The sequence below is a fragment of the Pteropus alecto genome, unplaced genomic scaffold (genome assembly GCF_000325575.1).
Source record: "Pteropus alecto unplaced genomic scaffold, ASM32557v1 scaffold131, whole genome shotgun sequence".
NCBI lineage: Eukaryota > Metazoa > Chordata > Mammalia > Chiroptera > Pteropodidae > Pteropus > Pteropus alecto.
The window spans coordinates 21,941,785-21,966,133 of NW_006434709.1; the positions used below are offsets into that span (position 1 = coordinate 21,941,785).

The 24,349-nt window shown below is 35.3% G+C and overlaps 1 protein-coding gene across 1 annotated transcript in view; it reads left to right on the forward strand.

Moving 5' to 3' along the window:
- THADA (THADA, armadillo repeat containing) overlaps positions 1-24,349 on the forward strand; it is a 285,149-nt gene that overhangs the window by 75,485 nt on the left and 185,315 nt on the right. Inside the window, 1 exon segment of the mRNA XM_006909639.3 lies at positions 11,117-11,208. Coding sequence (XP_006909701.1) covers positions 11,117-11,208 — 92 coding nt within the window.

A 24,349-nucleotide genomic window follows, 5' to 3' on the forward strand; every position in this document is an offset into this window, starting at 1 on the left:
CTCTCTATCTCCAGAAGGTCTATTCAATTCTTTCTGATGGTTTCAGTCTCCTTGCTAAAGAACTCATTCTGCTCATCTAGTTGTTTTTTAATTCCTGAAATTGTTGATATGCTTCATTTTGGATCTCACTGAATTTTTTCAGAAGTACCATCCTGAATTCTCTGTCATTTAAGTCGCATATTTCTGTCTGTAAGCTTATTTTCTGAAGATTTTTCTATTTCTTTCTGAGCTACCTCGCCACCTTGGTTGTTCATGGTGTTTAATGGACTATTTCTCCGTCTGGGCATTAATGGTAGTGTGTTCTGTTTTGTTTTTTTTTTAATCCAGAATGAAGATTATATAATGGTCTCTAGCTCGTTGCAGATAAGGTGTTTTTCTTTTCGGTTTCCAGTAGGTGGCATCTAAGCCTCTTGTATCTTTGCTTTATATAAAGTGTTAATAATGTCTTTTTTTCCTTATAGATGTTTAATCATGCTCGCTACCCTCAACCTCAGTTCCTGTCAGTGTTAATGACAGTTTCGGTAGCGTTTGCTCAGATTCCCCTGGGGCTCCGTGGCATTCTGGGTTGGAGGGTATGGGGGGAGGGGCCCTCTGGGTTGGGAGTTGGAAGCTGTGGCTCAGCTTCAGTTTTGCAACTGGAGCTGGTAAAAATCAACTGTTGTTTCTCTGCCATCTCCACTTTTCTGCCGTCCCTGTTTCTCTGCCTTCTGCCCTGATGATTAGATACTGCCGCCGGCCGCGGGGAGCTCACAGCACTGTCAGGCAGGGCTGTTCAGGAAATTTACTGCTCTTTCTCCCCTCCCGCTCCTCCTACAGGGAGCTCCAGCTTCGAGAGTCAGCTTCTTTGGTCCTCCCAGTCCACCGCCCAACACCCGGGGTTCTGACCTGTGGTAGTTCTTATGTGCAGATCCCACGCTCAGATGTGCTGGTGTGCAGTTGGGTGTTTTTTGTTGAGTTTTAGGTGTTCGGCTTATTGTTGTTTCAAGGGGAGAGATCTGGGAATGCTCTCACGCCACAATGTTTAATCCAGTCTCCCCTTGTTTTGTTATTTTAGTGATTGCTTTAGGGTTTACAGTATCTTTAACATCACAGTCTACCCTCAAGTGTTATTATACCACTTCACTGAAAGTTTTAGAACCTAACATATGTGTTTCTATTTCTTTCCTCCCAATCCTCGTGCTGTTATTATACATTTTACTTTTATGTATGTTGTAAACCCCACTATATTGTTACTATTTTTGTTTAAGCTCTCAATTATCTCTTTTTAAAATTTACCATTTTAACTCTTTTCAGGTATATAATTCAGTGCCATTAAGTACATTCACAGTGTTGTGCAGTCATTACCACTATCCATTTTGAGAAGTTTTTCATCATTCCAAACAGAAGCTCTGTACCCATTAAACAGTAATATCCTCATCCGTTCCTTCCCCCAGTACCTGGTAACCTCTATTCTACTTTCTGTTTCTATGAATTTGTCTAGGTACCTCATATAAATGGAATCATACAATATTTGTCCTTTTGTGTCTGGATTATTGCACTTAATATAGTGTTTTTAAGGTTGATCCACGTTGTAGTATGTATTGTAATTTCATTCCTTTTTAAAGCTGAATAATATTCTGTTACATGTATATATGACATTTTGTTTATCCATTCATCTGTTGGTGGACATTTAGGTTGTTTCTTTTTGGCTATTGTGAATAATGCTTCAGTGAACATCAGTGTATAAGTATCTATTCGAGTCCCTGCTTTCAATTTGTTTGTTTATATCGTATGGTAATTCTGTGTTTAACTTTTGAAGGAACTGCCAAACTGTGTTGTTCAGTGGCAGCACCATTTTATATTACCATCAGCAGTGCACAGAAGGTCCATTTTCTTTACATTCTCACCAACACTTGTTATTTTCCAGTTTTTTTGTTTTAATTGTATTTTCTTTTTTTATAGTAGGCATCCTAACAGGTGTGAAGTGGTATCTCATTCTGGTTTTGATTTGCATTTCCCTAATGATTAGTGATATTGAGCTGGAAGAAAAATGGCTTTTAGTATCTTAACATGTCTTTCTTTTGGATACTGTGGGCTCTGGGTAACAGTGTTTTGAGTGATTGCTATAAATATACCCTATGAAAAGGTGAAAAAACAAACACTTAAAGCATTAAAATGATGGAGGTCAAATACTGAGTTACATATTTTTGTTTTGCAATATGTTCACTGTCCAGAAACTTTTTGACTCAAAACTCTAAAGATAGTGGGCAATACCCAGTATAGTTGGATTTAAGAAAGTACACTTTCGCATGTTTTTCATGATTTCTGGGAGAAATGTCATGATTTTATTGTTATTCTACATCATTGTGCCTTATACAATAAAGGAGACACACCTATGTTAAAACATGTGGCTTTAAAAAAAGAATGGCAGAGGGAGAGGAGAAAAGAAGCTAGACCTTAGTATATTACCCATAGAAAGAAGAATTTTCTAGAAAGGCAGGCTTTCCAATTAACAAGCTGCACAAACCGTTTCATAACTATATGGTAAGCTTCTAATTGAGAGTCTAGGCACAGACTCCCAGTGTAAAGAGGAATTCTCAAGGTTGCCAACTCTTGCCTGGGAAATTGTGCATCTTCCTGTAAGAAAGACAACTGTCTGAAATTCTGTCAAGGAGCATTGCCTAACTACACCTGAGGACACAGTGTTTACATATGCATTTACAGGAAGTGGAGCAATACCTGTATACCGTCAGTAGAGTCACGGAGGTAGGAATGTGGCTTGACCATCAGGAAAAATTGAGATCATAAAACCGATTGCCAGAAATATCAGTATTGTTTTCTTCAAGCCATTAATTCAAGCTGAACAAAGATAAGTTCTCTGTCAAAGGGCTTTCAGAGGGTGAAACCTGGTGACTTTTCCAACTTTGTAGCAGAACTGAAAGCATCAGAAATGAGTGGTTCATTTGTTTAAAATGTCTTTTTTGAGATCTTTTAAACAGTAATGTATGTGCACTACAGAAATTTTGAAAATGAAAGCGTAAAAAAAAGTAAAAGTCACCTATTAGACTACCACACAGATATAAGTATTATCAGCATTCTGATGCATTTTCTTCTTTTTTTTCTGTGTGGATTCTACATGTTTGTAGTGTACACACACACACACACACACACACACACACACACACACACACACAAGACTGCATAGATATATATAAGTGCTTATTTATAGTCTTGTTTTGGGAGATCTTCCTTTTTAACACTTTTTTAATGAAGGAATTTTTTGTTTCTGTTCAGTTTGTTTGCTTTAGTAGAGAAAATAAACATCATGGCTATAATGATCTATTTATTTAATATAGCCACATATTTTTAATACATTGTTATGTTTCCTTCCTTATAAAAACCTAATCTAAGATACACCAAAACTATAAATCAACATAATCAATGAATGTGAAGAAGTCTTCATTTTACAAAACAATTTACCACAGCATCCTCTGTTGAATTCATTTAAGGAGTGATTTTTCCCTGAAGGCATGTGGAATATGGTTTGATTTACAGAAATCTGATTTGTTCACATTTTCTCAAGAATATATCTTGTGTTTAAAGGTGACTACATCGGTACTTTGGACTTATTTTTTTTTTTCTGATAAATTAGAGAGGGAAAAAACAAGTAAAATGAACTTAATTTTAATTTTGCAGTAAAAGTACATTTTTAAGGAAGCATTCACATATATTTAATTTGTTTTTATAGATTACTCAATCTTTTGTATTGAGACAATACAAATCTCTTGATCTTTGCCACCTATTAGGCATATTTAATTTGTTTTTACAGATTACTCATTCTTTTGTATTGAGACAATACAAATCTCTTGATCTTTGCCGCCTATTAGGCATTTTTAAAATATAGGGGAAAGGTATTGTTGTAAACATATATAAGCATTAGGTGCACCTACTGTGTTGCAGATGATATATTAAGTACTAGAAATAAAGGGTTAGATAAGCATAATCATAATAATGGCTATCTTATTGAGTATTTTCCATGTGCCTGGCATCATTTACATTGATCATCTCAGTTAATGCTCAGAACAACCTTGCACCTAGATTCTATTATTAGAATTCTCATTCCACAGATAAAGAAAACAAGGCTCAGAGTGGCAAAGTATCTTTGTCTAATGGCTCACTACTATTATCAGTCTGATTCCAGAATCTTTATTGTTATAGGGGAAAGTTTTGGGTGTTATATGAATACAGAGAAGGTGCATTTTACTTACTTTATAGGGTTTTGTCTCTGTTCCTTAGAGAACTGGAAGTATAGCCTAAGTGCTAAGGTTTTTTTGAGTGGTACAAACTCAAAGCAGCAAGAATGAAGGTAAAAAGGAAGGAAAGAGGAAAGATATTATTACCAAGAGAGCCTTGACCTTGCAGGAAAACTAAGCTGATTGTCTGGTGACGTGATATATCTTCTAGCCAGGCCATATGAAACCTGTCACCTCTTGGAACAGTCTTGTGACCTGTGTCTTACTGGTCAAAGTTCACAGTTTAGGGCATTACTCCAACTTGGACAGGTGTCGACATAACCCTTGGGCAACTGCTAGAGAAGCCAGATTCCATGCCCTGTGATATAGCATCTCATTTGAGTCTGGACATGGCTGAATGAGCCATAGCCTCCATGGGTATAGTGGGGACAGACCTGAGGTTTAAAACTATGGCTCCCACTGCTATTGAAGAACTCTATACACAGTTGGGGAGTGATGAGATTTGATTGATGTAGTTAAAAGTAGAGACTTGATTTTAAGGTGCCAAGAGAGAAAGAACAATCAGGAAGCTATTGTAATAGTTCTGCCAAAAGATAATGGTGGCTCAAAATAGGAAAATATTAGTAAAGGTGATAACAAGTGGTAATCTTTGACTTATGTTTTGGAGATGAAGCTAGTTTAGTTAAAACTTTAGGTAACAGAAAGTAATATAGGTATATATATATATATATATATGGAAACAGAATTTTCTGCAAAGTTTTTGGAAACAGACATTTCCAATGAATGAAAGACATTCATTCTTTTTTTTATGTTCAGTGATCATGGAACACCTGTTCTTCTTTCCTTGCATACTCGTTGCAGGACAGGTAACTCATCTGTCCAGCTTGCCCAGAGACTCCGCTGAGTATGCCACTTTAGGGTCCTTCTAAGACCCACACTGGGTTTATATTTCTGTCTGGAATATCTTTAGTTTGCTTTCCTCAGGCCAGTTCTGCTTCACAGTTTGCAGTGGATTTCAGAGGAAAAGAGCCTTTCAGATCTTCCCAGTAGCACTGCCACACGTACTCTGTGCCTCTGTGGACACCAGTGTCTCCAGGCCCTATGGTAGTTGTGAGGTTGCCATGGGCGGTGGGCCAGGCTAAGGACTGTATGGTGCTGAAATCCAGCCATCCTCTACTAATTATGCAACATGCCTTGATGGAGAGCTTTATTCACTCACAAGAGAAGTACTTTTTCCCTGATTCACGCATAGATGGTATATGGGCTAGTAGAAGCTCTGTCTCTCCTTTTGTCTTCTCATGGGAAAAGTGCCTTGGAAGAAGATCAGCATGAACTTCAGAACATGACAGACCCTCCACATAATTGTAAGCCCAGATCCTAGTATGGTTTTCCTGGATTACAGATGAGGGACTTATGACCAAACGTTTTTAGTGTCTTTTTCAAAGTCACTAAGGCTAAGAAGTGATGGAAAGTAAATTAAAATCCAAATCTCATTTAATTTTTTCAGAAAGTATTTCTTTCTACTATAAGCTGGCCCCATGTACACTAGACAAGATATTTTATAACACTAAATGCAGATCCCATCCTCAAGCACGTGACTGTCTATTAAGGGTGAAAGTATATGGTGTATAAAATATAGTACTACAGTGATTGTACATGCTAGGCTCTCCAATCATATTTTTAGTATTTGTCAGGGGAGCATTTATGTTATAAAAGAAAATGTAGAGTATACATATGTACACATATATACATACATGCACACTTTTACACCTGCCCCCACACACATTTACATGTACTGTTTTGTGAAACCTAATATTTTTTTCATTTACCTGACTCTTCTAAATCTTAAAAGTCTATATGGAAGCATTTTCATGCTAGAAAGGAAAGAAAAATGTATATACTTAACGAATAGAGGGTAAAAATTTTGAGAGCAGTTGTTGATTTGGAGCTTTGAATACTAAATCTCTATCAACCATATGTTGGGGCTTGGTGGAGTAGGAGGTAAGGGAACAGGAAAGTTTTCTGGTGTTTTTCTTGTGATAAGGTTTGATAATTGCTAGAGTTATTTGGCAGTCATTCTGTTGTCTCTATTTTAACTTTACTATAACTTGCTCTTTTATATCATGACTTTACTTTTTACTTACATTTTCTCTGATCCTTTTTTCCCCAAACAGGACATATTTTTATTGCCATTACTAGGATGAGTTTTTCAAAATATATTGGCACTGTTAATGACCTTTTTCATTATTTGTATTAAGATTTAACATCACATTAGCATTTACTATCTAGGATTTAGGAGTTGATAATGCAGTTTATCAATCGGTCACAATCTCTTTCTCTATTGTACTTCCACTTAATCTCTCTCCTCATTAGCTTTATAGTGGACAGAGACCAAAAATATGGGTTAAATGTCAGAAAATAAAAAGGAGTACCTGAAATAGATCTTCGAACCATTTATAATATCTCACAGAAACATGGGGACACTCTTCTATCTTAAGAAACAAGTACAGTATTACATACTAGCCATTTTGCATTATATTTACAATTACTTTTTTTATATGTTATGCTATGTAATTTCTACAGTTAAAAAATATACAGTATATAGTTTTCAAAATATAAAAATCAGTTAATGGACTACACCATATGAATAGACTAAGGGATAAAAACTACATGATTATTTAAACAAATGCAGAGAAAGCACTTGACAAAATCTAACACCATTTCATGTTAAAAATACTCAATAAAAGGCAAAAGATATGCCTTACTGTTGAATTGTACAACTGCAGCTTACTGGATTTCGTTAACCAGTGTCAACATAATAAAAATAAAAAATAAAATAGAAAAATAAATACAACAAAGAGCTGGTTCTTAAAAAAATATAAAATATACTAGGAATAGAAGGGAACGTTCTCAACCTGATGAAGTGTATCAATGGAAAACCTGTAGCTAACAATGTATGTAATGGTGAGAGACTGAAAGTTTTCCCCCTAAGATCAGGAGCAGGACAAGGATATCCACTCTTGCCATACCTATTCAGCATTGTACTGGAGGTTGTAGGTAGGGCAGTCAGGCAAGAGTAAGAAATAAAAGTCAGCCTAATTGGAAAGGAAGATGTAAAACTATCTCTATATTTCAAAGACATGGTCTTATATAAGAAAATCCCAGGGACTTCCCCACCCCACCCCACCCCCCACACACAAATCTGTTGCTGCAAAAACAAGTTCAGCAAGGTTTTAGGACACAAGATCAATATACAAATATCAATTGTATTTCTATACACTAGCAATGAACAATCCAAAAATGATATTAAGAAAACAATTCCATTTATAACATCAAAAAGAATAAAATACTTTGGGATAAATTTAACCAAAAAAAGTATACAACTTGTACACTGAAAATTACAGAACATTGTTGAAAGAAATTAAAGAAGGAATAAATAAATGGAAAGATATTCTATGTTCATGGACTGGAATTCTTAATATTGTTAAGATGGCAATACTCTACAAATTGATCTACAGATTCAGTACAATCTGTTAAAATCTCATTTGACTTTTTTGCAGAAATTGACAAAGCGATCCTAAAATTTAAATGAACATGCAAGGGGCTCAGAATATCCAAAACAATCTTGAAAAAGAACAGGTTGGTGGACTCACATGCAAAAAAATGCTTAACATTATTACTCATTAGGAAGATGAAAATCAAAACCACTAAGAGATACCATTTAGTACCCACCAGGATAGCTATAATCAAAAAGACAGACAATGACAGATATAGAGGAGGATTTGGAGAATTTGTGAAATTGGAACTCTCATACATTGCTGATAAGAATGTAAAATGGTACCACCACTTTGGTACAAAAATTGGTTCCTCAAATGGTTAGCAGTTACCATATGATCCAGCAGTACCACTTCTAGGTACATATCTAAGAGAAATGAAAACATGCTCACACAGAAATTTGTATATGCGTGTTTATAGCATCGATATCCATAATAGTCAAAACCTGGAAATACTTCAGGTGTCCATCAAATGAGAGTATATTTTTTAAATGAGGTATATCCATACAGTGGTGGAATATTGTTCAGCCATAAAAAGGAATGACATACTGATCCATGTTACAACATGGATTAACCTTAAGAACAGCTAAGTGAAAGAAGCCAGACTTAAAAAGCTGCATATTACATGATCCCATGAATATGAAATGTCCAGAATAGGCAAATCCACAAAGACAGTGAGTAGATTCATGCTTGCCTAGTACAGGAGGATAGGGAGCGACTGCTAATGTGTATAGCTAGCTATCTATATCTTTGAGTTTTGCATCCACAGATTCAACTAACCATGGATCAAAAATATCTGGGGGGAAAAAAAAAATCTCAAAGTTTCAAAAAGAAAAGCTTGAATTTGCCATGTGTCAAGCACTATGCTGAATTCAAATGCATAGATTGTGTCTCTATTTTTCTGATGTGTTGGCATACCCTTTTATAGCCTATTTGCAAATACTATGCCATTTTATATAAGGGACTTAAGCATTTTCAGGTTTTGGTGTCTTTAGGGGTCTTGGAACCAATTCCTTGTGGATACCGAGGGACAACAGTAACAGTGTAGGATTTCATTTTGGAGTAATGAAAATATTTTGGAACTAGGTAGTGGTGATAGTTTCCTTTTTTATGAATATAGTAAAACCACTGATTAGTACCTGTTAAAATGGTGAATTTTATGGTATGTGAGTTATAGCAATAAAAGGAAAATTAATTATGAAACATGTCTTAAAAGATCATCATTTGGCCACTTTTGGAGGTTGTTATGGCATGAACTCATTCTGCAAGCTGATAAATTTGTGGAAATACTTCTGTACTAACATTTTAATAGGAAAGAAAAATAGCTGATGATGGAAAGCTCTTTTTAAAAATAGTTTTTCTGAAAATTGTACTAACTAATGGTAGAATATCACCATTTTGCTATACCTACTGGAATAGGTAATGATTCATTGGCTGCTAATAAGGGAACTCGATAGTGAATGGATAGGCTGATAATACTGAAACCCATTGATCCATCTTAATATTACTAAAAGACATTATGTGTCTCCTGCCTTCAGCCTACTGAATCAAACAAGGGGTTTTCATAGTAGAGGTGTCTATTCGCTTTGTAAAACAGTCTTCTACAGTTTTGATTAAGACATGCCTCAGCAGGCATCCTTTTTCATCTCCAGGCACTCTTGTTTTAACTTGACAACCTTTGTCAGAAAGTTTGGTGTAGAGCAAAATAGAATTTGTGTTTCTATTTTTTTTTTCTTTTATGTTTTTGTGTCATTCTGGAGAGAAGACAGGGTCCTAGATGTCCAGGTCATCTTAAACCTAGGAGTCTTTGGAAACTAAATCGGTAGGTTAGGTAAGAGATCATCAAGACTTGAGCTAGGGTAGAGGCCAGATGTTGACAGAGTTAACAGGACAGATTGATTTGTAGTTTGGGATGTTAGGTAGGGCACACAGTGGGGGCTTCATTAATGTTTGTCAGCTGTTGAATAGACACAATTGAATTCATCCAATTTCAGAGTTTCATTGCAATTTTTGTGCCAATGTATGCATAGTCCACTTCTAGAATTACCATAAATGAATTGAGTCAGTCTTGGGCTTCTAGAGGAGAGGTTGCAAACTAGTGGCTGATAGGTCAGATCTAGCCTACAACTGTGTTTTATTTGGCCTCCATAGTGTTTTGTTTTGTTTTTTTTTCCCCCTTTAATTTGTTGCCAACATTTCAAAATAGTGAGATTTCACATAAAAATGGGGGCTTCTGGCTTCTCTTGAAAAAGAAGAAAATATGGCAACATTGGGCTTAACATTTTCTCATGGCAACAACTCAGCTGAAGCTGAATAATGACTTCATTAGCCCCAGTCCTCTGCTGCTCCTGTCACTTACTGGTCCTTGCATTGTTTTGAGTTTGTGACCCTTACTGCAGTGGTTTCAGGAAGTTGTTTTCTAAATCTCACATTGTTATTTTAATTACCTTTCTTCTTATATTGCTATTGAAACATAACTTGTGATTGTGACACCTACCTAACATAAGCTGTGTGTTGGCAGTAAGTGTGTATCTCCTGTTTCTGGATATTCTGCATGGTGCTGGTATAGTGCCTTATACACTGTAGGGAAGTTAGTACATATTAGTACATCTCCGCACTGATTTGGCAAGGTAATTGAGGAAGCCCAATATGCCATGGCATTCAAGACATTTTTATGATATAGCAAAGCATGTTGATACATTGGTTTTGAAATAGATATTCTCTATTATCATTTTGAAGAAATGCTTGTTTATTAATGACAGTTCTTTTATTTTTATTAACCAGCTGTCTCACAGTTTTAGGGTTAAAATTACTTTATTAGGTTTCTGGCATTGTGGCATTAATAAACACCGTTTTGGATATTAAATATTATATTGGTTGTATTGATAATGTGGATTCTCTTAGTACTTAAAAATATTCTCTCATAGGTAAATGATTACAGAAAATAAATGGGAAGGGCTGGTCTCTTTACTGGGATATTCATCATCAGAAAGGATGTGGAGAAAATGAATTTTTTTTTTTAAATAACTGATATTTGATGATACAAGTACAAAGAGATAATGAAAATAAATGGTGGTAATATAAGTGTAGGAAAAAGCTATGTTGTCTGCATGTGGTTGGATTGTAAAGCTCAGTTTAAGAGGACATCATTGAGTCAATTACAACAGTGTTTTTGAAAATTGTCTTATTTTATGAACACAAACCTTATTTTCTATTGCCCCACACTAGGCAATTGGGTAAGGATTTAAATGTCTAGTGTGAACGTTGTCAATGTTGGTTTCATGCCATGAATATTTCTTAACCCTTATTATGCATTTATTTTTACATTAGGTGAGAAATTCATCCACACTTCTCTTCAGTACCTTGATCACAAGAATATTTGGAGTTAAAAGGGGAAAGGATGAACTTTTCAAAAAGAATACGTAAGCTTCATCTAATGTTAACTTTACTTTTTACAAAATATTGTCCTGGACAAAAATAGTTTTTAGAATTTTGCTTACTTTTATAGGTTCATCTAGAGCATAAAGCTAGAAAAATACTGTAGTAAATTAACCTATGCTGTCAAATTCTAAGTCCTTAGGCAAAAATATCTACTGTTTAATTAAACATTTCAAAGCAACTAAAATATAGCAAGGTAGCAAGGCCTGCAAAGTAAAGCTTGTTTCTCAGTGCAACATCTAAAAAAATTTTTTTTTCATCTTCTTCGGGTATTCCTAAAATGTCCTAAACTGCTTTTTCTTGATGTGTCATCAAGTACCAGCTTCTGCATTATCTTTGCTTTTATAGCTGGAAGTTTAAACGTTTATGATATAGTCATCAGAACATGTTCCAGATTACCTTTGCATTAAACTCTGTAACCAAGGGAACAGTTACAGATGTTGGCCACACAGAATAAATAATGCTTTTCACTTTTAGGTCTTCAGTGTTATATTTACTAAGATGTTTTTGTCTTAAGGTTTTTTAATGTCTGGAAGGAAACCTATTGAAACATTTTGATTATGGGTAATTTTTAGATACCGTACACAAATTCTGTTTGTTGTTTTTTAAAGAAGAAAAGCTTTGGATACTTGTTTCTTAGCACTTAGGAAGATTTAATGGTAGTCTAATGTCTTGCAGTTGTTAACACTAGATGTCACTGTCGCTGCATGTTTTAATTACTTTCTTCCTTTAGGATCCAGTTTGGCCCAGTGGTCTTTCTCTTGATATGTAGAGATAAATCAGGCCCTATTCCTCTCTTATCTAAAAAAGTTGTTTATCACACTTTTACTTTAGGTTTTAAGCTTTTATTATGTTTATTAAAATACATTTTCTTGTGATGGAACTAAATCTTAGGAATTAGAAAATATCATGAAATAATATTATGATGTACTATTGGTAATTCTAATGAAACCTACTAATACTTTGAAATTGTCATTGAAATTGCTACTTATTGCCCTATAAAATTAAATAAATATTTAAAAGGAAGGCAGCTGGCTTTAAGTATGAATCACCTGAGTATATTCAGGAAATACCAGAGTTTTTTTTTTAATCCAAGTTGTATTTTTAAAATAATGATAATATTATTCCTTTGAAATGATGATTATAATTTTTACTATTTAGCTGGTTCCTAAAGAAATTCTGTCAGTAGTTTGAAATCAATAATATTTGTTTCTCCTTAGCTTTGTTTATTTTGTTAATAATTCTACAAAATGCTAAAAAATTTAAAAGTTTGGTTATGATATAAGGCCATGATCAATAGTGGTATGAATAAAATACTATGTGAGATTATAAAGTAAGTGAACTTAATGTTTAAAATAGAGCTTAAAAATGAAGAAATGCTTTTTTCTCTCTTACTTTTTATAAAGTGAATGATTCTTGGTCGTGTATATAAATTTTACTATGTACAAGAGAAAATTACCAGACTCATTTCATTCAGATTGCATCAGAAGGAGAGTGGAAGAATAATGCAATGAAACCACACTGTTTTAATCTTTTTGCCCAAGGCATGCTGATGGGAACCTCTGTTATAAATTCATTACTCTTAAATAGGAAAGGTTATAAAATATATAACTTTCCTAGAAAGAGGGAAATGGAATATTCATATAATGATTTTGAGTAAAGTTCAAAAATGAAAAGAAAGAATTAAGAAGTTAATTGTTTTTTTTTTTTAATGTGATGAACATTTTTGATTAGAGCCTTTAGTTCAATAATCTAAAGATTGGTATATATCATTATGTATACAGGCTTCTGTTCTCTGTTTAACCCTTAAAGAGTATATTTCTTGGCAGTACCCACTAGATTTGCTCTGCAAAACCTTCAGTGTCTTAAATTTGTTATTATTTGTAATGGTTCTTCTAGTTGTAGTTTGTTTAATTATGTCACTTTTTGCTGAAATGTTTATATGCCTGTTCCCTACAGTATTAACTCCCTAAGGGCAGAACCTTTTCCATCTATCCTGTGTATATATAATAGGCACTTTAAAAATGCTAGTAATAATGATGTCCTGTTGGTTGGTTACTCAACCATCGAGTAAACTCAGCTGATGAGACCTCACAGACAGTTAAGACTACTTTCACAGCCACAGATTGTTTTGCAAATGTGTGCTCTTGGTCAGAAAGGAACTGAACATAAAAAGAACATCTGCCTTTCCTATCTAGTAGAAAAAAAATGTCTAGGAGTAAACAGACTTAGTTTCTAGGCATTTTGTTGCCACTAGAGATGACCTTAATAGACTCCTTTATCCGCTTTATACTTGTTTCTCCATCTATATTACAGGAAAAAAATAAGATCTGTGCTCTGTACTCACAGGGCTATGGTGAGGATAAAACAAACTATTAACAGTTCATTTATAACATATATTGGAAGTTCCATGCAATTAGAGATAGAATTTGCTTTTTCTCTGTTACCACTTCTATTATTATACTCATTTAATTGTCTTATAGTTACACTGCTTTTTGAGGAGAGGGTCAGTATTCATTTTTGTATACCTGTGCCTAGCATAGTTTCTGGCATATAATAGGTACATAGAAATACTTGCTTAATGAATAAGTAAATTTTGTTGCTACAGGAGAGATAAGAATTCTTGTTTCTACTCCTGCCTTTGTTGCCATATAGCCACAATAACCAACTGAGACAAGTTAGTTTACTTCTCTGGGCCTTGCTTTTTCCTCTAAGAAATTTGGACTATTCTTGGCGTCTCTTATTTTTGTAAAATACTAAGCTAAGGTTTTACATAATTGTTACTAGACTTTTGAGTTTGGTAAGCTGCTGTTTTCTTAGAGCCTAGAATAATACCTGCCTCGTAGTAAGGACAGAAAATTCCCTTTTTATACATAATGAAAGAAGCAGAGGTTCTACATCCTCATCTATAAGTATGTAGAGTACAGTCATGATTGAACTTGAGCTCATTAATCTTGTTTTTTAAATAATTTTTAATTTTTTAATTAGTCGGCATACAATGTTATATTAGTTTCAGGTGTACAACATAGTGATTAGACATTTATATAACTTACAAAGTGGTCACCCCGATAAATCTAGTACTCATCTGACACCATACATAGTTATTACAATATTATCGACTATATTCTCTATGCTATAGTTTATACCCCCATGACTATTTTGCAACTATCAATTGGTACTTCTTAATCCCGTCCCCTTATGTAACCCCCAACCCCCTCCCATCTGGCAACCATCAAAATGTTCTCTGTATCTATGAGTTTGTTTCTGTTTTGTTTATTTCATTCTTTAGATTTCACATGTAAGCGAAATCATATGGCATTTGTCTTTCTCTCTCTGACTTAATCCACTCAACACAATACCCTTCAAGTCTATCCATGTTGTTGCAGGTGGCAAGATTTCAGTTTTTTTTTATGGCTGAGTAATATTCAATTGTATATATGCACCACCTCTTTTTTATCCATTCATACATTGATGGACACCAAGGTTGCCTCCGTATCTTGACTATATTGTAAATTATGCTGTAATGAACATATGGATGCACATGTTGCTTCAAAGTAGTATTTTGGGTTTCTTTGGATAAACGCCCAGAAGAGGGATTACTGGTTTTTCTTTGTCTCTTGTTATAGCCTTTCTTTGTCTCTTGTTATAGCCTTTATTTAGCTTTTTTGTTTGTTTGTTTGTTTCTATATTCACGAAATATTTTTTACATCTCTTTACTTTCAGCATATGTGTGTCTTTCAATCTGAAGTAAGTCTCTTATAGATAGCATAAGTAACGGTCTTGTTTTCATATCCATTCAGCTACCCTATTTGTTGATTGGAGCATATAATTCATTTACATCTAAAGTAATTGTTGATAGGTATGTAGTTATTGCTGTCTTATTATTCATATTTTTTATCTTTTTTCTCTTTCCTTCTTCTTCTTAAGAAAGTTCCTCTAACATTTCTTGTAATACTGGTTTAGTGGTAATGAATGCCTTTAGCTTTTTCTTGTCTGAGCAGCTCTTTATCTATCCTTTGATTCTGAATGATAGCTTTGCTAGGTAGAATAATCTTGGTTATAGGTCTTTGCTTTTCATCACTTTGTATATTTCATGCCAATCCCTTGTGGCCTGCAAAATTTCTTTTTAGAAATCAGCTGACAGTCTTATGAGTGCCCCTTGTAGGTAACTAACTGCTTTTCTCTTGCTGCTTTTAAGATTCTCTCTTTGTCTTTAATCTTTGGCATTTCATTATGATGTATCTTGGTTTAGGCCTCTTTGAGTTCATTTTATTTGTGACTCTCTGTGCTTCCTGGGCTTGTACATCTATTTCCCTCCCAAGGTTAGGGAAGTTTTCTATCATTATTCCTCAAATAGGTTTTCAATTCCTTGCTCTCTCTCTTCTCCTTCTGGTACCCCTATGATACACTTAATGTATTCTCATTATTTTTGGATTCTTTTTTCTCATTGCTGTTCTGATTGGGTATTTTCTGCTACCTTATCTTCTAAATCACTGATTCAGTTCTCTGCTTCATCTAATGTACTGTTGATTCCTCCTAAAGTATTTTTCATTTCAGTTATTGTATTTTTTTCATTTCTGACTCATTCTTTTTTATGTTCTCTATTTCTCTGTTTTATATTTCTTTGTTAAAGTTCTCACTGAGTTCATCTATTCTTCCCCTAAGTTCATTAAGTGTCCTTATAACCAGTGTTTTGAACTCTGCATCTGGTAGATTGCTTGTCTCCATTTTGTTTAGTTCTTTTTCTGGAGCTTTGTTCTCTTTTTTCATGTGGGACATATTTCTTTGTCTCCTCATTTTGTCTGCCTCCCGGTGTTTGTTTCTGTATTTTAAGTAGGGCTGCTGTGTCTCCTGGTCTTAGTAGCATGGCCTTATGTAGTAGGTGTCCTGTGGGGCCCAGTGGCACAGTCCCCCAGGTCACCTGATCCAGGTGCTCCAGGCATGTCCCTTGTATGGGTTGTGTGTGCCCTTCTGTTGTAGTTGAGCCTTGGTTGCTATTTGCATGTCAATGGGAAGGACTGATCTACAAACTGATTGGTTGTGAGGACTTAACAGTAACTGCAATGGAGGAGCTATTGTGCAGTTAATGGGTCAAAGTTTTTTTAAAAAATTGCGGCTTCTCTGTAGGGGACATGGGTTGGGGATTTCAATGTCCTTAGCTACACCCAGACTTCATGTGTGTAGGGCTGTGGACTGAGATGCTCAGATTTAAACCAGAAAAAATGAAATTATGGAGGCCTGCATAACTTTCACTCTGCACTAGCCATTTCTGGGTCTGCAAAAAACTATGCACACTGGCAGGATCATTACTCTTGTTTTAAATGTGTTCTTTGGATTACAAAGAATGAAAAAACATAAGTTTCACACATTTGTTTTAAATAACGTTTCTACATTTTAATTTTCTAAAGCTCCTTTTCTTTCTATTTATTACCACCTGACTGACTTGGCCTGACAGAATGAATAGTAGAATCAGAACTTGCACAGTTCTGTGATCTGGGGAATATGCTGAGCTTTCCGAGACAGCCTCCATCTGCAGTGTGAGTAGGTACACCTTGATAGTTCCTCATTTCTTACTGGGTGGGAGCTAAACCAATGTGATCTTTAAGTCTAGGTCTTTCCCTTTGGTCCCTGTGTATATTAACCTTTAATGATTCTAGTCCTAGGTTAATGACAAATATCAACATATAGCAGTCTGAAAAGCTTTTAGACTTTGCCAGAGCCTCATCAAGGTGCTCAGTGCACAGTGTTCTATAGTTCTTGCTTTCTCTCTTCATTTTAAATTAGTCAGCCAATACAAACTTGTAAGCATTTGTCATGAATTCAGTATTGATATGATAAAGGAGTACCTGAGAAATATAAAACTTAGACCTTGCTTAAGGAGCTTACATTTCAGCTAGAGAAACAAAAATTATTATTTGTGAAACAGATACAAATAGAAGACAACATATAATAGCTGCACAATATATATGAGTAATGGATGCATTAGAAATTCATTAATGGGAGAATAGAGTGGAGTATTTAGGAGGAAGTAGTGTTTCTTACAAAACTTTGGAAATGAGTGGATTTGGGGTACCTAGAAACACATAGGTTAAAAAAGAGGAACAAAAGAACAATAATTTTTCTTTTATCTTGTTAAGGAGAGCTTATATTCCAATTAATAGCTTAAGATGGTTTAGTACAATTTAAGAAGAAAATGTTTGTAAAAATATCACTAGGTCCAAGTAAAATTATTTTTAATGACTGTTTTAGGAGGTGTTAAATTGTGTTTATTTTATTTTCCTGGGTGTAAATGGCAGAGAATTATTTTAGTTATTTCTCTTAACGTCTTTGGGTAGGTCCTCTGAGGGACATCTGCTCTAATCTGACCCCCGCTCATAGACAGATTTCGAAGCTATTTCCAGACAGACTGGCTTCTCTCCTGTTCTTCGTGTTTTCTAGGAAAAGAGATTCCACAAGTTTCTGTGGTTACCCACTCCATTGTTTAGGAAAGAATTGGATTCTCAAAACTAAAATTGAAAGCTGTAGGGCAACTGGGTTTTTATATTTTAGAGAATATAATTATTAGAGTTCAGAGTAGCTTATTTGCTTTGAACTACATAGTAGTTTGTAGCAAGCGCCTATTTGGCTAAACTGAAAATCAGAATTTTCTTGACTGTGGCTGGGATAATCTTAACATCCTCAGACCTGAAGGATTTTGATTTTCTCCATTTAATAAGCACTGGGATTCAAAGATGAGTTAGACATGCTCTCGGCCCTAGGAAAACTGACGTTCTAATGAAGAATATGCCCATTATCTGCTGTGTTGGAATCTCTGTTCCATTTGCATAGAAAGAAAGTAGAAATTGTGAAGGGATAGCATATCTTTAGTTTCTATTTGTGTGCTTTGCATATGCCAGACCCTTTGTAGGTATCTAATTTAGCCTTAGTCACAGCACTGTGAAGTGGATATAGGCATCTTGATTTCACAGAGTAGTACTAAGGTTAGTGAGCTTTAGTTAATTTGCCAGAGGTCATACAGCCACCAACCCAGTTCCATCTGCAGAGCACCTGCGATTTGCACACCAGCACACATAGCCCCTTGTGAGCAACTGAGTCGCCTTTTTAGAGTCTAGGTTTAGATACTACATTGTCAAACTCTGGGAAATGATAGAGTCTGGCTTTAGATTTTACTTTGTCAAACTCTGGGAAATGAGCCCCTTCACCCAAAGTCTCAGTGTGGATCAAGAATCTCACATCTCCCACATGGCAGGTTGATTTTAGGAGGAAAGGTAGAAAGTGGCCAATGGAGAAGTTTGTTTCAAAGTAACTTTAAGACTCTTTCTGTGTGGATGGTGGAAGAAAACACTATATGCCTTTTGTCCTAGGAATGTTCTCTTCCTCCATGAGCTTCACACTCTGTTTTCATGCAGACAAAGATGTAGGAGGAGCTGGTAACCATGTTTCTAATGTCATACTGTAAAGCCAGTAAGGTAGAAATTTTAGTTTTTTGGTTGGCAAGTAGGGGATGATAAATTACCCCAATAAGATGTCAGTGTGGGCAGTTAGACATTTACCTCTATAAAATCCTTATATTCGATGATAGTTTGGTGCTATGGGGAGAGGATTTGGGGGTTTTCCGATAATCTTTGCCTATGGTATGATGCCTTCTAGGGTTAACCTAATGTTTTTATGAGTCTGTGCTTATATTTTTCATTTACATCTTTAATAAAAATGATAATAATGACTATTGTCAGTTTTTATGTGTGAGGGCACCTAAGGAGCTGTCTAGTCTGATTCTTATTTTGCAGGTGTGAAAATTGAGGTACAGAAAAGTTGAGGAAATTGCTTAAGGTCCCACAGCTAGTGCCAGAAATATATTTAATGATCAGTTTTAGCTCACAGTAAGCTCAACAAGAACATTTTTTAAAATTAGCCGATTATTTATAAATTGAGTTCCTATTAACAATAATACTAGTTTGAATTCAAATAACTTGAAATAAAGAGTTCTAGTATTTTGAGATGGTCTAGAGGTGTCATTCATGTATTTTCCACAGTTGTTTATAAAAAATTCGGTGTACTTCTTTAGGCAGAGTAGATAAATGAGAATTTTTGGTGACTGAGAAGTAAAGTACAAGTCTTGTGTAGAGAAGTTCTTAAAACAGAATTTGAGAAGTTCTTAAAAGGAGAATTAAGTCTATACTGACACTTTTGCCTACTGGAGAGTTTCATGTTTCAAGTTTTTGTTCATTCGTAGGTTCATGGATCACAGGGAGGAAAACCACAAGTAAAATTTTTAGCCAAAAAGAAGCTCTTAGAAAAATATATTCATGAACTTGAAGAGAGAATTAGTCATTGTGTTCTTAAATATTGACTCTCTGCATGGACCAGGTAATCTTTGTTCCTAAGTACTGCTTCAGGCCATTGCCTTCTTTAATAACTAAGGCATTGTTGCTTTAGTTTGAGCATGTTCTATGGAATTTTGGCAATGCATGCATCCTCTTTCTGCATCTTAGTAAAAGCATGAGTAAATATTTTTTTCTTAGCTTTGATATTTTTGTAGCTTACATTTTATATGAACCATACTAATATAATGTAACACCAGGATTACATAATTTAAGACGTCAGGATTGCTTCCAGGACAATGAGATAAAGTCTTCATTTATCAGAGAGTTTACAAGCAGTATTTGTTGCTCATTTAATACCTGTATAGAAATACCACAGAACTATTTTCCAAATGAGGAAATGAAGTCAAAGAGGTTAAAGTAAGAGGGAACAGTTTCTTCAGAACTGGGATAGTATTTCTTTTTTTTTTTTCAGAACTTGGTCCTTATAACTATTGAGTTTAGTATTGTATAGTTTAGAAGTTTCAGGAATTTCCAGCTATTCCTGTTACACACCAAATTTTTTAATAAGATAATATCAATAAGGTTTTTTCATCCAATACTTATTATGTACTTCGGCACTCTAATATGTATGTAAGTAGTTTATGACATGGTCTTGGATTTCAAGAAGTTTATCACTTATCAAGCGATAAGACCAACACATGAACTAGTTTAGGAAAAATGAGTATCAAACTCTCTAGTACTGTTAGGGAATAAGAGGTCAGAGAAGAGGTAGGTCAGGCCCCGTGCAGGAGTCAGGGCTTAGTCAGAACCTGAAAGGATAGGAAGAATTTAGATAGGTAGAGAGAAGGGTGTTGCATCTGAGGTTATATAACATGGACAGAGATACAGAGGCTGTATATGTCTGAGAAAGTTAGAAGATAAACCAGACTAGGACAGAGAGGACATTATGAAAATCCATTCATTCATTCCTAGAACAAGGACTCATTAAATCACCTACTCTGTGTAAGCACTGTAGGTTCTGAGGCTATATTAATGTGTAAAACAGACATACTAAGGAGGCTAGTTTGGATTTTGTATTGGAGTATTCCATAATTATAGCATTATTTTAGGAAACATTTGAGATGTGATTGCATTCTATGTCCCTGGCTGGTAACATTGAGAATTCATGCTAATAATGTGATTCAAGGCCCTGGAAGATAGTTACTTATGAATAACTTGTGCTCTCTGTAAGTTGTTATAGCATGATTCTAGCTTGGTGGAGTTGTTTCAGCATTTATTCATTTTGTTACTTCTAAATTGATTAGTGGCTATATTAGATATGACTTATGTTTTAAGGATTACTAATTTCCCCAAGACATTAAAATATATTTAGTAAAAAAAACAAATTCTAGAGTTAAGTAAGTTTCAGAAATACTGGATTTAAAAAAAATTCTTTATGAGAGGACTTCTGAAAACATTTAATATGCTATAACATATTTTGTGAATCTTCAAGAGTGTTACATGAGCAATAACATACAGTTTTTCCCCAAATTATTTGACCATGAAAAACACTCTCTTTTAAAGCAGGGGTCCCCAACCCTCATGCTGCAGACTGTTACTGGTCCTGGCCTGTTATGGACCAGACCACACAGCAGGAGATGAGCGGCGGGTGAATGAGCGAAGCTGTATTTGCAGCTGCTCTCCTTCACTAGCATCACTGCCTCAGCACCACCTCAGATCATAAGGCATTAGAGTCTCATGGGAGCACAGGTCCCTGGTGCCAAAAAGGTTGGGGACCGCTGTTTTAAAGAACATCTATTACCATCTTGTCTTCCGTCAGACTTGGCTTGGAAGATACTGATTAAGGCAGGTGAAAGGCATGTTTCTGACCTGTTAAAAGGGAAAATATTCATTTCAGATATATCTTATCAGCCACAGAAAGGCTTAGTTTTACTTGTAGTTAAATATACTATAAATTATCCCAAGTTGTCAGTTAAAATTTAAAATAGTATCCTAGCATATAGTAGATAGTAAATTTGAATTAATGAAAATTTTATTATTTTAGACCTTTAAAAATTTTAGGATATTTAAAGTGCCTTGTTGGGAGAATGAACTTTATATTCTGCATTTGAATCTTCTGCCATTTTGTCAGAATATCATGTTCACTTTCCCAAAGCCTTAATGATTTCGGGGAAATAGGGCCTACAACATGGTTGATGAACTGATCAGCAGAGTCAGTACTAGACCCACTAGAGTGTGTGTGTGTGTGTGTGTGTGTGTGCGTGCGCGCGTGTGTGTGTGTGTAGGGCAGATAGGGAGAGGGGAATGGAATAGTAACTAGCTCTACAATATAATAGGTAAGGCTTTAGGATCCACTAGTGTGGCTGAGTTCTGTGTCTTTGGACTATATGTCTTGCTCGTAAATTAAGCAGCGTACTCTTGTTGTCCTTCATCTCCTAAATAATGGCTCATTTGTTAATATTTAAACAGAAGCTTGAAATAATTCAGACTTGTAGCAGTTAGGATACTTTTGGCTGCAAGTAACAGAAAACCCAAATCAAATTGTAAACAATAAGGAAAAGTTATCTCACGTATAACCAGGAAGTTTTAAAGAGGACTGTTTCACTTTAAGTTGATGACATCATCAAAGACCCAGCCTCTTTTCATTTTTCTGCTGTGCCCTCCTCGATGTGGTGACATTAGCCCCAGGTCAGCTTCTCTCACAATTGCAAAATGGCTGCAGTTCCAGCCATCACTTCTAGATGCAGCAGTGTCTCGGCGCAGTATCCAGTGGTCTTGTGCATCTCCATTTCTTTTTAAGAGTAACAGTTGTATGTGTTCCCATGCTCTCAACCCCACACCCTACAGACTTTCCTTCACATCTTTTTGGCCAGAGTGAACATCTTAGCATGCCCCAACTTACCCCTGATAAAGGGAAATGGATCTACCATAATTATCTCAGACTAATCAGAATTCTCCAGTTGGGTCTGGGATTGGTGCCAGCCCTCCCCGAAGCATACGACTACTCGGAGAAGGGTGAATACCCAACCCAAGTCAAATTCTGTTAAAGGGACGTATGGGATGGGAGAATTTTTATTAGGCCACTAATGATGTCTGCTGCTACATTCTTCTAGGCTATCTCAAAAACTTTGAAAATGTTTTCATTAAGAACAAAGACTTAGAAGGAGATGAGTAATATATGTAGCATTTTAGCCTAATAGGAAAGTTTTTTTTTTCCTTTATGCAATTCCTTCTTATAATTTTTAAAAGATATGAAGGCATGCAAGTGTCTGGATATATGGTTTGTATAATTCATTCCTGTAATCAAGTTTGCATTGTAAAAATTTCACTCAGGAATAAAGTATTTGTCTTCACACATGCAAAAAGTTTTGTTAATCATTAAAATACATTCTAATTTCTAGATAAGAAATTGCTACTCTGCAATATGAAATGTCTTTCTAGTTCATAGCTATTCTTTAAAAAGCTAACAGAATGTTAACGGTTTTTATTATAAACTGATTCACTTTGGAATTTGACACATATATTATAACATCGATTTTGTTATTATAAGGCCAAATGGTGTGAAGTCAAATGATCGTTCTAAATTTATTGGAAGTACTTAATTATTTTGATTTATGAACCCAAAATACCTATTTCATTTAAATTGAGCATAGTATTTTGATGTGACTTTTTTGGCCTCTGAACTCAAATTAGGCTGTCTTAAATAATCTCTTTCTCTATCTGCCAAGTTTTTATCATTTCTCTCCTCCAAACCGTTACTGTTTTGTTCTGTACAAACTGTCTCTGCAGAAGTGGAACATGAGGCTGTCTGGGTCAGGGCATACCAACTGGGCTGGACGCAAGATGGGGTCAGACTAGCTACATTTGGCAAAGATCAGTAAGTCTGATCTAGCTGCTAAATCTTCGAGAGCTAGAATTTTCTACTCTATAAGTACAATTCTAGAGCCATCAATTGCTCTTAGTACATCCTTGTCTTGTATTTATCTCTATGATCACTCAGTTTATTAACAACTGATTTAGATAAATATAAATGGCCAATTGTACAGTTCCTCCCCTCAATTCACTTGATCTCTTCTCACTCCCTGAAATCAAAACCGTCATACAGGCCACTGGTTCCATTTTCTATAATTGGTGGCATTGTTTAGGTGATCGAGCATTTTTTTTTCTTTATCATTCAACAAATACACTTCCCAGGTTTGAGGCTCTGAGCACTGAGGGTAGTATAGACAGTTATAACATATGGTCTGAATATTTGAAAAATAGTCGAGGAGGAGAGATAAGACTTGAACTCAGCTATAATGCAGGATGGAGAGCCATAAGTACTCTGCTGACTCCTTTCCTCTCCCTGCGGAAGAGCCTGCACGCCCTGATTCCATTTCTTCGCTTGCACGCCAATGCACAATTGCACCTCTCGCAGAGCTCTTTCTCACACTGTTCAAACACACATCCTGTTTAAAACCCTTCTTCCTTCCCGTCCCAGTACTTCTGCCATTTAGGCAGGAAAATCTCACCTGACCATTTCCTTACTGCCTTCTTTTTTCGATTTGTATGATAATAAATGATTCAGATCATGACTGATAAACATTAGAGCAATATGACCCCCTCCACACGCCTGTACTAAAAAAAACAGTGTCACTGGCCTCTAATGGTAGTGAATGCCCAATTTTCCCCAGAAAGACACCACAGTCAATATCTGTCTCCTTAATGCTTTAATTAAACCAACTTTTCCTTAAGCTTCAACATTTGAGGAACATAAAAGAAAATTTCTCTTTCACAGGTGTTCTCTTGTTTTGATTAGTTA